The sequence below is a fragment of the Rhinopithecus roxellana genome, chromosome 1 (assembly GCF_007565055.1).
Source record: "Rhinopithecus roxellana isolate Shanxi Qingling chromosome 1, ASM756505v1, whole genome shotgun sequence".
Taxonomy (NCBI): Eukaryota; Metazoa; Chordata; class Mammalia; order Primates; family Cercopithecidae; genus Rhinopithecus; species Rhinopithecus roxellana.
The window spans coordinates 97,506,119-97,520,644 of record NC_044549.1 but is presented as its reverse complement, the minus strand read 5'-3'; the positions used below and the strand labels follow the sequence as shown (position 1 = coordinate 97,520,644).

Here is a 14,526-nt window from a genome sequence, read left to right as displayed (position 1 = left end):
AAAGGAAGGGAGAGGAAGGGAGGGTAGGTCTTGGAGGGATGAGAAAATGGAGCAGTTATGGAAATATGCACTATCCTGTGGGAAAGGCCACTCTGTGGAAACTGTGGCCATTAGTTATGTCCAACCTATGCTCCAGCAAGAGAGGAGAACAAAGAGAAAATATATTCTGACTTCTTTCTTCTGCTATCCTCTGGGCTCATGCCAGTGCCTGCCTCTGCTCAAACATTCCCCAAGGCCATAGAATAAAGGGCCTAATAGATAAAGTCCAAAATTATGAGCCTCTCAGGCCACAGTAAAGAATGGAGAAGAGTAAAGACTGTATCTGACAGGCAGACAATGGTCAGCAGAGAATATAAAATTACTTGGGATTTTTTGGACCATTAAGCTACTAAAGTTTCTTTTCATGTTAGTCAGAATAACACATTCATTTATTCAACAGACAATATCAAGCATCTCTTCAATAACTCATTTTGGGAACAGGCACATCAAAGTGAATAAGTTACCATCCCTGACCTTGAAGAGCTGAGTGGGGGAGGCAGGTAAACAGTAAATACTAAAAATAGAGATCATCAGAGGTTGCAGAGGAAGGAGGGTGGGGTACCCAACTTTCTTGTTGGGTTAGAAATATCTGCTTGGAGGAACGGAAAATTGGGGTCTTCCTGAAAGAAGAATGGTGTGCATCAGTAGAAGAGTTAGAGGCATGCTTCACTGAAATGTCCAGTGGGCATGTGATTTCTGGGATTTTGTGATGAATCATTTGACCGGGCTCAGAGAAGTGTGTGTAGGGGCCAATGAGGTGGAGTCGGGAGAGGCGGGCTGGGCCCTGTCACACAGACCTTGGCTGAGGAGTTTGGAAGCTATCCTGACAGCAATAGGGAGCTAGTAGAAAAATGGCATTGGTTTCTAGTAAGAAAATGGTATTGCCAGATATAAAATCAGAGACAAATGGGACTAGTAAGAGAAACCAATGATGGGATAGATCTATTTGTATATGCTTTTAATAGTAAAATAAAACAAAGCTTTCTCAAAGGATTAAACTCTGAGTGAAGATCTGTGGAGTAATTTGACTTGCTTATCCATCTCTGAGAAAATGAGGACATGGTTTGGAACTTCCAGGCCAATTGAATTGAAGTGTTTTTGTATAGTTAGCTTAAATAACCAAATGATGAAATCAATCCTCCAAATTGTCAGCAGAGCAGCTGCTCAGAAAGCTCTTGTTGGTCATTGACCTTATGTTTAATATGATTTCCTAGAATGGGGATAGTCAGATATTGAATAAAGTACTGCATCAAAGCCCTCCCCACCCAGCAAGCTTTCTGCAATGAAATATCCAGGGAAAGGAGAGCGGCTGGCACAAATTGCAAAAAGGCTTTTCTTTATGCCTGCTAAGTCCCCAGAGAAAAAAGAATAGAAGAAAGCATGCCACACCCACATCTTGGAGAAGAAAGTGGCAGGACTGGCAGTAGCTCCATCCCCTTTCTAATCATGATGCGGGGCGGGGGGGAAGAATTACAACATAAAAATTCATCTTTGGTTTTTAAGAATAGTTAAGATTTCTCATTCAAACTATTTCCTTGCTATATCAAAGCAGCTTCAAGTCTGACCATTTCCAGTCCTGCACCGCATAATGACATTTGGTCAATACTGATCACATATACAACCCATAACAACAAAACATTACAAAGGTTGCAATACAATATTTTTACTGTACTTTTTCTAGATTTGGATATGTTTAGATATACAAATATTTACCATTGTGTTATAATTTTCTTACAGTAACATACGCTTTATAGGTTTGTAACCCAGGAGCAATAGGCTGTATCACATCGCCCAGGTGTGTAGAAGGCTATACCATCTAGGTTTGTGTAAGCATACTCTCTGATGTTCACACAATGATGAAATCTCCTAATGACAAATTTCTCAGGACATATCCTTGTTATTAAGCAACACATGACAATATATGACCTCGATTTGTTACTTATGTCATTGAAGGTGAGGTGTGATATGATTTTAAAGAATTAGGTAGGAGGTGTAGGGGAAAATAGAGGATAAATGTGGAGGCTTATTCTTAGAATATGGAACCAGAGTCGAGAGGGCTAAAGAGTAAGTTTTATCCTGAAAATAAAATGTCATGTTAAAGATTGCAAAGGATAATCTATCTATCTATCATCTCTCTCTTTCTACCTATTATAATTACTCTTTCACTTACTATAAATATTACAAATGTAATAACAGAGTTAAAACAAATATAAAGATGTTTATAAATCAGGTAGTTAAAGAGTTGAGGAATGATAGTTCTAACTGCCTAAAAAGAATCCTTGTGGCAATTAAATATTTAATTTTGCTTAAGCTTCTACCAGCCAAAGCAAAACAAATGACTTCATTAAGACTTTTAAGTTGTTATTGTTGATGAAAAGTAGTGTACTATTACATCAAAAGGGGCAAATATACCCTACTACTAAATTCTAAATTGTGTTTCTCTTTCATTCCATTATATAAAAAGAGATCCAGTAGCAAAATAGACAGTGTTTTATATACACCCTGTATAATAGATCTCAATCCCTACCTCACCACAACATACGTAAAAAGTAATTCACGGCCAGGCACCATGGCTCACGCCTGTAATCCCAGCACTTTGGGAGGCCAAGGTCCAGCACAACAGGAATGCACCACTACACCCGGCAATTTTTTTGTATTTTTTAGTAGAGATGGGGTTTCACCATGTTGGCCAGGCTGGTCTTGAACTCTAGACTTCAAGTGATCCACTTGAATCTAGTGAATGGAGACAATGAAACACAAATATATTAGGAAGTGATGAAGATCATAAAGAAGTGAATAAGAACATAAAGCACGGTAAATATACAATAAGTAATGGGTGACGTTTTAGAGAGTTCAATCAAGAAGGCTTTTTTGAGAAGGCAATATTTGAGCAAACACCTGGATGAAGTGAGGGAGCCATGTGAGGGTAATGTTGATTGTAATTGTGCACAGAATTAATGTTCTCTGTAAGAGGAACAGCGAAGATAAATGATCTAAAAGGGAGCAACCGTGGCTGTTTCTGAAACACCCCAAGACCAATATGGCTAGATCAGTGTGAGTTGTATGTATAGAGGGTGGTAGGAAATGAAGTCAGAGAGATAGATGGGGGTTCGTATTACATAGGGTTCTATAGGCCATGGTGATGAGTTTGGATTTTATTCCAAAAGTGGTGGAAAACCACTGAATTATGAAGAGGAAAATATCACTATCTACATTTGTTTAACTATGATGAATCAATAAATTAGTAGGTTGGTCTTCTTGCATAACAAGTATGTTCAGATGTTGGTAGATCAGAGTTGAAGTAGCAGCTCCATGGTTTCATCAGGGTCCCACACACCTTCTTTCTATTTTCTTAACTTTAATGTGTGGTTTTCCTCCTTATAGGCACAATAGCTTTTGCACTCTGGATTTCATTACTATGATCCCGGCAGGAAGAAGAAGGAAGACCAAACATTAAAAGCCACATGCCAGCTGACTCTTTTTTTTTTTTTTTTTTGGTATCAGAAAAACAATAGTTTATACAGAAGCCCCATTTAGTAGACTTATGCTCATATTCATATGAAGAAAAATTGATCTCAATCTTACCACACATCATACACAAAAATGAATTTACTGTACTCCTAAATGTAAATGAACTATACATTTTCTAAGAGAAAATATAGGGGACTATATTTGCAACATTGGGGCCGGAAAATATTTCTTAGGATGCAGAAAATACTAAATAACAAAAATAAAATAATAAATCGCATTGCATCAAAATGAAAAGATTTGTTTGTCAAAATATATTGATTGGGAAGAAATATTAGCAACACATGCATCTGACAAAAGAGTTGTACCTTATAATATATAAAGAACTTCTACTGCTTGAAAAATAAGACATCAGTTAAAAACACGTGCAAAAAATACTCAACATTATTAGTTATCAGAGAAATGCAGGTTGAAGTCACAATAAGATACCACAAATCCAGGAGAATAAAATGAAAAAGACTGACATTGAACGTTGGTGGGAATGCACAGCAGCTAGACTTCTCCTACATTGCTGGTTGGAATATAAAATAGTACAACCACTTTAGAAAACTTGGGAAGTTTCTTTAAAATTAAATATGTGACCGGGTGCGGTGGCTCATGCCAGCAATCCCAGCACTTTGGGAGGCTGAGGCAGGTGGATCACGAGGTCAGAAGATTAAGACCATCCTGGCTAACATGGTGAAATCTCGTCTCCACTAAAAATACCAAAAATTAGGTGGGTGTGGTAGTGGGTGCCTGTAGTCCCAGCTACTCGGGAGGCTGAGGCAGGAGAATGGCTTGAACCTGGGAGGCGGAGCTTGCAGTGAGCCACGATTGCGCCACTGCACTCCAGCCTGGGCAACAGAGCGAGACTCCATCTCAAAAATAAATAAATAAATAAAAATAAAAGTTAAACATGTATTTACCTCATGAGGTAGCAATTTCATTCCTAGATATTTACTGAAGAAAAATGAAAACACATCCAGAAACACACTTGCACAGCAGACTTGTACAAACAGATTTGCACAACAATGATCATAGCAGCTTTATTCATACTAGGCCATATGGATATGAAAACAATTAGAATGCCCATTAACAGGAGAATGGATTATTGTGTAAGTATACAATAGAAAACGACTCAGCAATAAAAAGAAATGAGCTACTGATATATGCAACGGACAGCATGGACTAATGTCAAAATACGATGTTGAGTTAATTAAGCTGGACACAATAGATAAATTTATACAAAAGTCTAGAACAGACAAAACTAATCTACACAGATAGAAATCCGAACAGGGATGCCTTTGGGATAGGAAAATTGATTGTAAAGGGGCACAAAGGAACTTCCTGGGAGTGATAAATGTTCTATATATTGTTTTGGCTGTGGCTCTACCAATGGAAGCATTTGATAAAACTCACTGTATTGTATACTTATAAGGTGCATTTCATACTTTGTAAATTATACTCCAATTACAAAAGAAAACCCAGGTACTACAAGACCACTCAGGCTGATGTAAGAAGTGACTGATGCAGCCTAAAATAGGAAGCAGGGCAATAATTAGAAGATTACCATGGTTGGCTTAGACCAGACTGAGAGGTGGCCAAGTCCCAAATATATTTTGAAAGTGGGGTCACTAAGAGTAGCTCATTGATTGACTATAGATGGTGAGAGGAAGAAATGAGTAAAGTCTTGTTCTTAGGTTTAACTCTTCATAGCTTGGTGAATAGTGATGCCATTTGCTAAAATGAGGAAGAAGCAGTGAAGAAGGAGGTTTGGGTAGGAGGGTATAAGCAGGGATATCAACATTTTGCTTTTGAGCTTGAGATGCTTGTCAAACACGTACATGGAACTGTCAAGTAGGCAGGGTGAATGCAGAAGAGTGAAGTTAGAGAAGAGGTCAAGTACAAATATAAAATAGAAGCTGTGAGACCGGCTGAGATCCCCTGAGGAGTTAAGACAGATAGAGAAGAGGACAGATGACTGAGACTGGCAGCTGGCATGTTTCCAGAGGTTTTGTAGGAGTGGCAAAGATCTGAGGAGCAAAGAGGGTCCCACCCGACCTCCACACCGTGTAGTATGTAGCATGTGGGGAAGAAATGGCCACCTCTTAAGAGGACTACAGGGGAGAGGGTGTGCTCAGGTACTCAGCCAACTTTTTCATATGCAAAATCCTCTATATACTAGACCTCTTTTCTGAACAATTATTTGCTCTTCTTACTCTAACAAAAACTTAGCTGTCCCAGAACAGTGAGGCATAGTTTAGTTAGAGCAACATAATTAAGGGCATATTCAAAGAAGTTGTGGAGATACAGGATTTTGCTGATGACAGACGTAAAGGACCCATTGGAAAGGTTGGAAGGACTGGGGAGAGGTGAGTGATTAGGCCACATTCTGGAATGCGGTATGGGTTTAAGAGATTGTGTAGTGGGAGAGGTGATCTAGGTGACTTGGGTGTCTGGTGGGTTATAAGCATGTAGAGAGACTAGTCCTGATGGTCTTTTGGATGTAATTGAATAATTATTTCTAACTGCGGCTTCCCCTTGGGACTGGTCACTTTGACAGTTTCTGGTAGGGGGTAAGAGGTGTGGCGAATGGTATGGTAGGTAGTGTGGCCTCAGGGAATGGTGGTCTTCCCAGGAACAGAGTTCTGTGAGTCTTCCTTAAATCCTGCCATGATAAGACTGAAGAAGGGAGTCTTACCAGGAACGTGGGTCAAATCCTGTCACACCTCTGTGGTCAGAGAAATGAGATTACAGAGACAACAAATGCCTGGAATTCAGGGAAGGGGTGTGTGTGTGTGTGTGTGTGTGTGTGTGTGTGTGTCTGAGTCTGAGCGTGTGGGCTATGGAGAAGAGGTTGCCAAGAGTTACTAAGAGACAAGAGAGGATGGTTGCTGAATGGCCAAATGCAGCATGCAGTCATTAGTGTCTCTTACCCAGCAACCAGCAATGACATTACTGTTGAGAAAGTGAATTTGGAAAGAGTGCGGGTGGATCTATGTAAACATATCCAAACTCTGAAAAAAAAAATAATAGGAAACATTATCTTTAGTGAGTAAAAAAAAAAAAAAATCACACAATTTGAGTGACAATATTCTAATTTGATCAAGGATCATGCTGTATTTTTGTGTGTTTAAACACTTAACCATCACAAAGTCCAGAACTCTCTTTTTTTTTTTTTTTTTTTTTTTTTTGAGACAGAGTCTCGCTCTGTCACCCAGGCTGGAGTGTAGGGGCACAATCTCGGCTCACTGCAAACTCCGCCTCCCGTGTTCACACCATTCTCCTGCCTCAGCCCCCGAGTAGCTGGGACTACAGGTGCCCGCCACCACGCTTGTCTAATTTTTTGTATTAAATAGAGTAGAGACGGGGTTTCACCATGTTAGCCAGGATGGTCTCGATCTCCTGACCTCGTGATCCGCCCACCTCGGCCTACCAAAGTGCAGTCCAGAACTCTTAATGTTGTGTTGTATCAATTTTGCTAACAAGTATGCTTGAATAGTATTGCTCAGAAGTAGCTGGTGATAATTTGTAAGATATATCTTTTTCTTTTTCACAGGAAGAACTGAAAAGATTGCAGAATCCTCTAGAACAAGTTAATGATGGAAAATATTTACTTGAAAAGTAAGTGAAAAGTTTAAGTTAATCATTTGCATGGTTGGAAAGCTTGAGTACAATGAAAATCTTTCTGGTAAAAATAAGCAAATTGGACAGATTCTTGTTATCATTGTGGTCAGAGCCCAGAAAGGTGGCTCATTTGAGATATAAGTAGATAAATGTATGACTAGCTGAGCAATGATACGCAAGCTCTACTGCTTAACAGAGTAATACGATGCCTGGAAGATGTTTCTGGTGGTATGTCTGAGGGCTTGAAACTTAACTCTGACCTGTCTTAGTCTTTTAATCAGGGACATTTATAGAAGGCAGGCACAAAATTTGTGAAAAGTACAAAGCTAACACTAAGACTAATAGACTGAACATTCAAATTAACACTACAGAATGGGACAAAAGTGAGCTAAGATAAAGCAAAAAGAAGAGATGAAATTGAACAGAGATAAAAGTAAACATTTATAATGTACCCTGTACTGTTGAACGCTCACAGACACTCCTCATCAAATTCTGATTATAGCCTTTTGATATAGGCATTATTATTTCCATTTCACAGATGAGGAAAAACAGACTCAGAGAGGTTTCAGCAACTCCATGTATACTCAGCTAGAGAGTGGTGAGAATGGGAAATAAACCCAGGTTTGGTTGCCTCCAGAATCCTTGCTCTCAATCACTGGCTGGGCCCCAATGTACTCAGGACCAGTCAAGCCAGTTGGGTGTCATGCTTGGCTCTGGACACTACATTTAAGAATCACATTGACATTCCCAAGAGTATTAGAAAGAGGTCAATTAAAATTGTGAGAGTTCTGGAACCATGTGAAACTACCACAAGGAGCTGAGGATGTGTAGCTTGGAGAAAAGAAGTCTCAGAAGAAACGTAATAGCTATCCTCAAACATCTGAAGGATATTCCTATAAAAGAGAGGCTAAGTTGCTCTTCCTGCTCCAGAAAATAGAACAAAAGTCAATGAGTAGGATATATGGAGAAACAGTGTTGTAACTCAGATAAGGAAAAGATTCTGTAAAAGTTCAGCCTACCCCCAAACAGAATGAACTTTGTTAAGAAGTGAGCCATGTAGGGGCAGAAAGGCATCACACCTTTCCTCACTCATTGTAAGGAGCACAGCCAACACTCCTGTAACAAAAGACAGGTTAAAAAAGAAAAGCACAACAAGCTTATTTAATCAGGGTTCTTTATTTTATTTTATTTTTTTGAGATGGAGTCTCACTCTGTCGCCCAGTCTGGAGTGCAGTGGCACTATCTCAGCTCACTGCAACCTCCACCTCCTGGGTTCAAGTGATTCTTCTGCCTCAGCCTCCTGAGAAGCTGGGATTACAGGCACGTGCCACCACACCGGGTTAATTTTTGTGTTTTTAATAGGGTCAGGGTTTCACCGTGTTGCCAGGCTGGTCTCAAACTCCTGACCTCAAGTGCTCCGCCCACCTCAACCTACCAAAGTGTTGGGATTACAGGCGTGAGCCACTGTGCCCAGTCTATTTAATCAGGATTCTATGTGACTTGGGAGCCTTCAGAAATGAAAATCTGGGGAAAATTGTTCACTTTTATACTTAATTTTGATGAAGAATGGACAGCCCTGTAGAAATGTCATGGGACAAAAAGGAAGGATCTAATATATGAGGTGGAAAAACCCAGCAAGGCTGTCTGTTCACATTCTTCTTGGCCTCTCTGTGCCTCTCCTTCCTCTTGGGCATGGGGCAAGAACCTCTGGAATGAGGGTCTTAGGACTTTTCATCAGACTAGGTAGGTCAGAGAATTTCTTTATGACCAGATTTTATACAGAAAGGCAGGGGAAGTTTAGAGGAATATTTTTAGATTTTGTAGCTTGTTTGTGGGAGAAGGGTTCTAGTTTCCATGACCTGCCTCGTGGAAGAGGAATTCTGGTTTTTATGACTTGCATCATGGAAGAAAGAGGGGCAGGGACAGAAGGGCAAGAGAAGGTCAGAGGGAAAGAGACTTTGCTTCTCCTTCGGTTCAAAGAACTGAGCATGCCAAACACCATACTTTACAGTACGTGCTGAGCCCCACTAGCTGATAAGATACTGGAAGTGCCCAAGAAGAGTGTAAATGACCGTACATCTGAAATGTTGTTAAAAAATATCCCCGAAAATGGAAAACTTTGGGTTTGATGCCTCTTTCTACTTTTTCTAAGCTTTGTCAGTCTAGACAAAAGTTTTAACCACCTTGAGCCCCACTATACTCATCTTTAAAAATGAGAATAGTAGTCTTGACTTGACTGTCTTATTGAGAGCATTAAATGAGACAGCCCATAATAGCCTGATGCCTTCAATGCTGGCTCCTTTCCTTTCCATCTGGGCAAGGGTTTGGACAAGACAGTCTCAAAGGTTCATTACATCTGCACGATCCTAAGAATCTGCCATGTCATCACATTGAAAGGCAGTTTCAGCCCTTTGGACAAATGAAGTTTCTGTTCATATATTTTTATTATGCCTGCTCTCGTTAATATGAATAAATAAGAATAAAATAGTAGAATTTCCCTTCACCACCACCATCACTAGCTATATGTAAACAATACCTAAAGAGTTTTTTGCTGACTCTAGAATGAAGACTTTTCTTTTATAGAGATTAGTGTTGTAATGACATTAGGCTAAATCAGTTATTTTTCACCTTGGCTGCACTTAGAATCAGCTGGGGAGCTTAATAAAAATGCCCTGGCTTAAGCTCCACTCTAGACAAATTGAATTAGATTCTCAGAGGATGAGGCCCTGGAATCAGGATTTCTTAACATCTTCCTTCATGTAGCTCTAACGAGGAGTTGGGATTGAGAACCAGTAGTGTAAATATATTTTAGATTCATTTCACTTATTCAGTAATCTGCTCATGCAGCTTAATTCTCCGAAGACACACTTTCTCTATGATGTTTGGCCCATTTATTTATTATACCTGGCCATGCTGGTTTTTCATTATTGATTTTTTTTTTTTTTTTTGAGATGGGGTCTTGCTTTGTCGCCCAGGCTGGAGTGCAGTGGTGCAATCTCGGCTCACTGTAACCTCCACCTCCTGGGTTCAAGCAATTCTCCTGCCTCAGCCTCCCGAGTAGCTGGGATTATAGGTGCCTGCCACCACACCCAGCAAATTTTTGTATTTTTAGTAGAGACAGAGTTTAACCATGTTAGCCAGGCTGGTCTCGAACTACTGACCTTAGGTAATCCACCCGCCTTGGCCCCCCAAAGTGCTGGGATTACAGACGTAAGCCACTGCACCCAGCCCATTATTGATTTTGATGTAGGAAATGAAGTTTTTTTTTTGTTCTGCTAATTGACCACAATTCTATATTAAACCTCTCACTAACACCAGCATGTATCTCTCGCAGCTGTCTGCTCTCAGGACGATATTTGAAAATTAATGATATATATGTGGGCTTCCATCTGCCCTACCCTGCTCTTTCCGCTTTATTATTCAGAGGCCCGAGAAAGCTAAAACCTTCTGGAAATAAGCAGTCTGTTTTGTGTGCTTGTTTTTTTTCAATCCTGATTGAGAAATTCCAGCAATGGGAATTAAATATTTCCTTCAAAGTACATGGGCCCATGGGGGTAAACTTTCCTTTCATGCTTGTCCAGGACAGAGAGAAAATAAGCAGGGACCGCCAGCCCTAACAACTGTACCCATTTGCCTGGAACTCTGGAGATTTTTTTGGTCTGTTTCAGGTCAGGACTATGTCCTTGAAAGCTGTCAAATTTGATTGAAAAATTGGTATACTTTGAGTGAGCAGATTAGGCATTTCGTTATAGCTGCAGCTGACTTAGGTGCTGATGTAAATCATCTCAGCTACTTGAAATGACCATAAGTTAAGTGATAGTGGTGTCAGAACAGTTGATCGGTTATTCCCCCTTGGAACATTACATTTATTCTGAATGTTCAACAGGGTTTTGTGGTAGAGAGTTAGTGTGAAGGGGAGGGAAGCTGCAGCTCCGTACTATCTGAGACCATTGGCAGAGCCAATCAAGTGCATTTGTGTACACACACACACACACACACATACACGAGCTTAGCAAAGCTTGGCATGTGCCAATAAACAGAGAAGAGCAATTGGTAAGGCCATTAATTGGAATGTTGCTTATGACTCCATTGTTTATGAAAATCACTTATTAACTTAAGTAAGACCTTAGGCTGACTGCTGTATTTTTGTAAATATTAAATCAGCCTGGGTTTCTGGTAGGAGATGTGTGATTGCAAGTTGCACATTGTACTGAGGTGTAATCACTTTATTACCCATAGACAATTATTGATGGAATGAACTAAAGCTATCAGATTTAAACCAACAGGTATTGGTAGTTTATAGTTTGGTGAGGATATATAAATTATATCCCCAAATTAGCAAATGTGTTAATATTGTGCAAGTTTTATTTTCTTTATGAAAACATTGGCTCTGTCTTTGTTATGTATCTACAGGCCCTACAATATATAACTTTATTGCTTAATTTGTAATTAATAAGTAACAGAGTCTTAAAGTACCTTGTCATAAGGCTGCTGTTTCTACAAGACCATACAATTATAAAAATAAGACTTTCTGTGTTAGTCCATTCTCACACTGCTATGAAGAAATACCTGAGACTGGGTAATTTATAAAGAAAAGAGATTTAATTAACTCATATTTCCACATGGCTAGGGAGGCCTCAGGAAACTTGCAGTCTTGGTGGAAGGCACCTCTTCACAGAGCAGCAGGAGAGAGAATGAGTGCCCAGCAATCGGGGGAAGCCCCTTATAAAACCGTCAGATCTTGTGAGAACTCACTATCATGAGAACAGCATGGGAGAAAGTGCCCCCATGTTTCAATTATCTCCACCTGGTCTCATCCTTGACATATGGGGATTATTACAATTCAAGGTGAGATTTGGGTTGGGGACACAGCCAGATCATATCACTTTCTATGCCCACCTACCCAGGATCAGGTTCCTGTGTGCTTCTCCTTTAATAATATCTGTCACACTTGCAAATACTTATGTCATGTTCATGTTCTCCTAGATTGTGGGACCACAGGAACAGGGACCATGTCTAGTGTTTTCACCATTTTATCCTCCATGCTTTGCATCATTCCTGGCACACAGGAGACATTAAATATATGTGTAGAATAAGTGATTAACAATGAATTAGTAATGCACCCTGAATACCAATGGCACAGAATAAATAAGAGTGCTTCTTTGCCCCTCAACAACCAGGCTGAGCAACCCCAAACTATCTTGGGGTGCTGACATCACCTACTTGCCATGTAGGAATTTTTGTGCTCTCCTGTGTTTTCCCTACCGCCCGATCATTCCTTTCTAAAAAGAAAAAAATACATTTGTGATTCTAAGGGATCTCTCCAGCACAATTTTTTTCTTTCTTTCTTTCTTTTTCTTTTCCTTTTCTTTACTACCAGTGCAATCTTACTTCTCGTAACCTGGACTATTTGAATAGCTTTCTAACTAGTTTTATTTCACTTTCCTTGCTCACTCCCACCACAAATCATCCTTAAACCCTCCATTGATCATATTTCCCTGCTCCAAATGCATGGCGCTCCCTGCTGCAATAGATTATGATCTACAGTATGAAAAATTTTGTAAAGTTTTTCACACTGTAGATCATAATCTATTGATGGTTTGTTAAATAAATTTGGTGGGTCACCACTGGTCTTTTAAAAAAGTTTCAAATACAAATCAGAAATCAAAGTACATCACATGTAGTTGGGGAAGTAATGTTTCTTGAAATTTTTGTTACACACACACACACACACACACACACACACACACACACAGCCCTACCTTACCACATGCATGAGTATTGAATTGGGATGTTGAATATATTACCTATGAAAACTTCAGTCAGTGGGATTAAGTATAATAATCCTGATATTGAAATACTCCAACCAGTGCCTTCTGGTGGAGAGAGCAGTGAGATGTGAGTTTTCATGTGGTTCCTCCTGTACAGTAAATTTAACATAATCTCTGCAAGCTTCAGATTTTTCAGCTCTACAGTGGGGAAAGTGATACTTAGTTAATGGAAGTTACTGTGATAAATAAGATAATAAATATAAAATGTCTATGACAGTGTTTTATACACAGTATGGGATCAGTAACTTTTAGCTTTCTGCTTATCAAAGCTGATTTCCTTTTGTTCTCCTATTTTTTTCATCCACTTCCACCAAATTTCTCTTTACTTTCTAAAATTATCCTTTGAATGTTTTCACCTCTACTATTTGTTTTGTAGTCTCCCTCATATGTTGCTCTTCACTCTCAGCTTACCTACTTCCTATCCATTCTTCAAAATTCATCCCAAGAGCTGCCTTCTCCGTGAAGCCCTTCTTGATTGTTGTAGCACTAAGAGTGCTGTAAGCTCCCTGAAAGCAGTGATCATTTCTCTATAGTCCTCTGCCTTTCTACAGGTCAAAGATCCATGCTTTGTTCCCAGTGGAAGCCCTGAAACAGCTTAAAAATGAAAGGAGGGAAGGTCCAGTGGCAGTGGTACTACAGGGGATGAGTAAGGTCTTCTCTACATCTTACTAGTTGGCCAGTATCATGGAATTTATAACCCTCTCCTTGTGTTTTTTCTCCCCCTGAAATTGTCCAATGTGCTCCTTTTCTTTTCTCTTAAAGGAAATGATTTTCATACCATAGCTATGAATGTTGAGTTGAGAACAGCAAAAGGACAACAGAAAAAAAAGTCAAAGTCACATTTTTTTTCATGATATGGTTACTTATCCATCATCCATCAACAGGAACTTTAATAAATTAAAATGAACAAAATTATATCTTATTTTACAAATAAGTATAAATTAGCAGTATTATTGCTATAAATGTTAAGCTTCTGGATTGAGAGATATTGAAACATTATTTCTGTTTCTAGTCACCAGCTGGCCATGGATACGGAGAATAATATTGAAAAATATCCCCTCAATGTACAGCCCTTGGAATCAAAGGTGAAAATGTAAGTTATTTCAAAGTATAAATTAAGCAATTAGTTCTACAGTTCTTGTTTTATGAATTACTGAATAAATCTGGAATTTTCGGGTGCAACAGTTATGCATCTTTATTTTACATTCATGTGCTGCACATTATTTCCTCCCGCTTCTAAGCCGGAACACAGCTACTTTGGGTGCACAGCGCCATCTACTGGGTAGTACAGGGAATTATTTGCTTGCCATTGCTTTTACCACTTCTTGGTTTTTCCATTTCTGGTCTAGTACAATCCTTTAACTTCCACTAGCATTTTCCATTGCCTTTCATCTTAGTAACTTGGTTAATTCTGTCTTGGAATAATTTGGTTATTTCCACCTCAAGCCATCTATTTATTAAACACACACACACACACACAAACACACACCCTTTTAAAAATCTTCTTTCTATTTCAGCTTCT

General features: G+C 39.3%; 1 protein-coding gene across 1 annotated transcript in view; it reads left to right on the top strand.

Moving 5' to 3' along the window:
- IQCJ (IQ motif containing J) overlaps positions 1-14,526 on the top strand; it is a 199,124-nt gene that overhangs the window by 167,419 nt on the left and 17,179 nt on the right. Inside the window, exons 2-3 of the mRNA XM_030928232.1 lie at positions 7,106-7,170; positions 14,017-14,097. Coding sequence (XP_030784092.1) covers positions 7,106-7,170; positions 14,017-14,097 — 146 coding nt within the window. The remainder of the gene's footprint in view (positions 1-7,105; positions 7,171-14,016; positions 14,098-14,526) is intronic.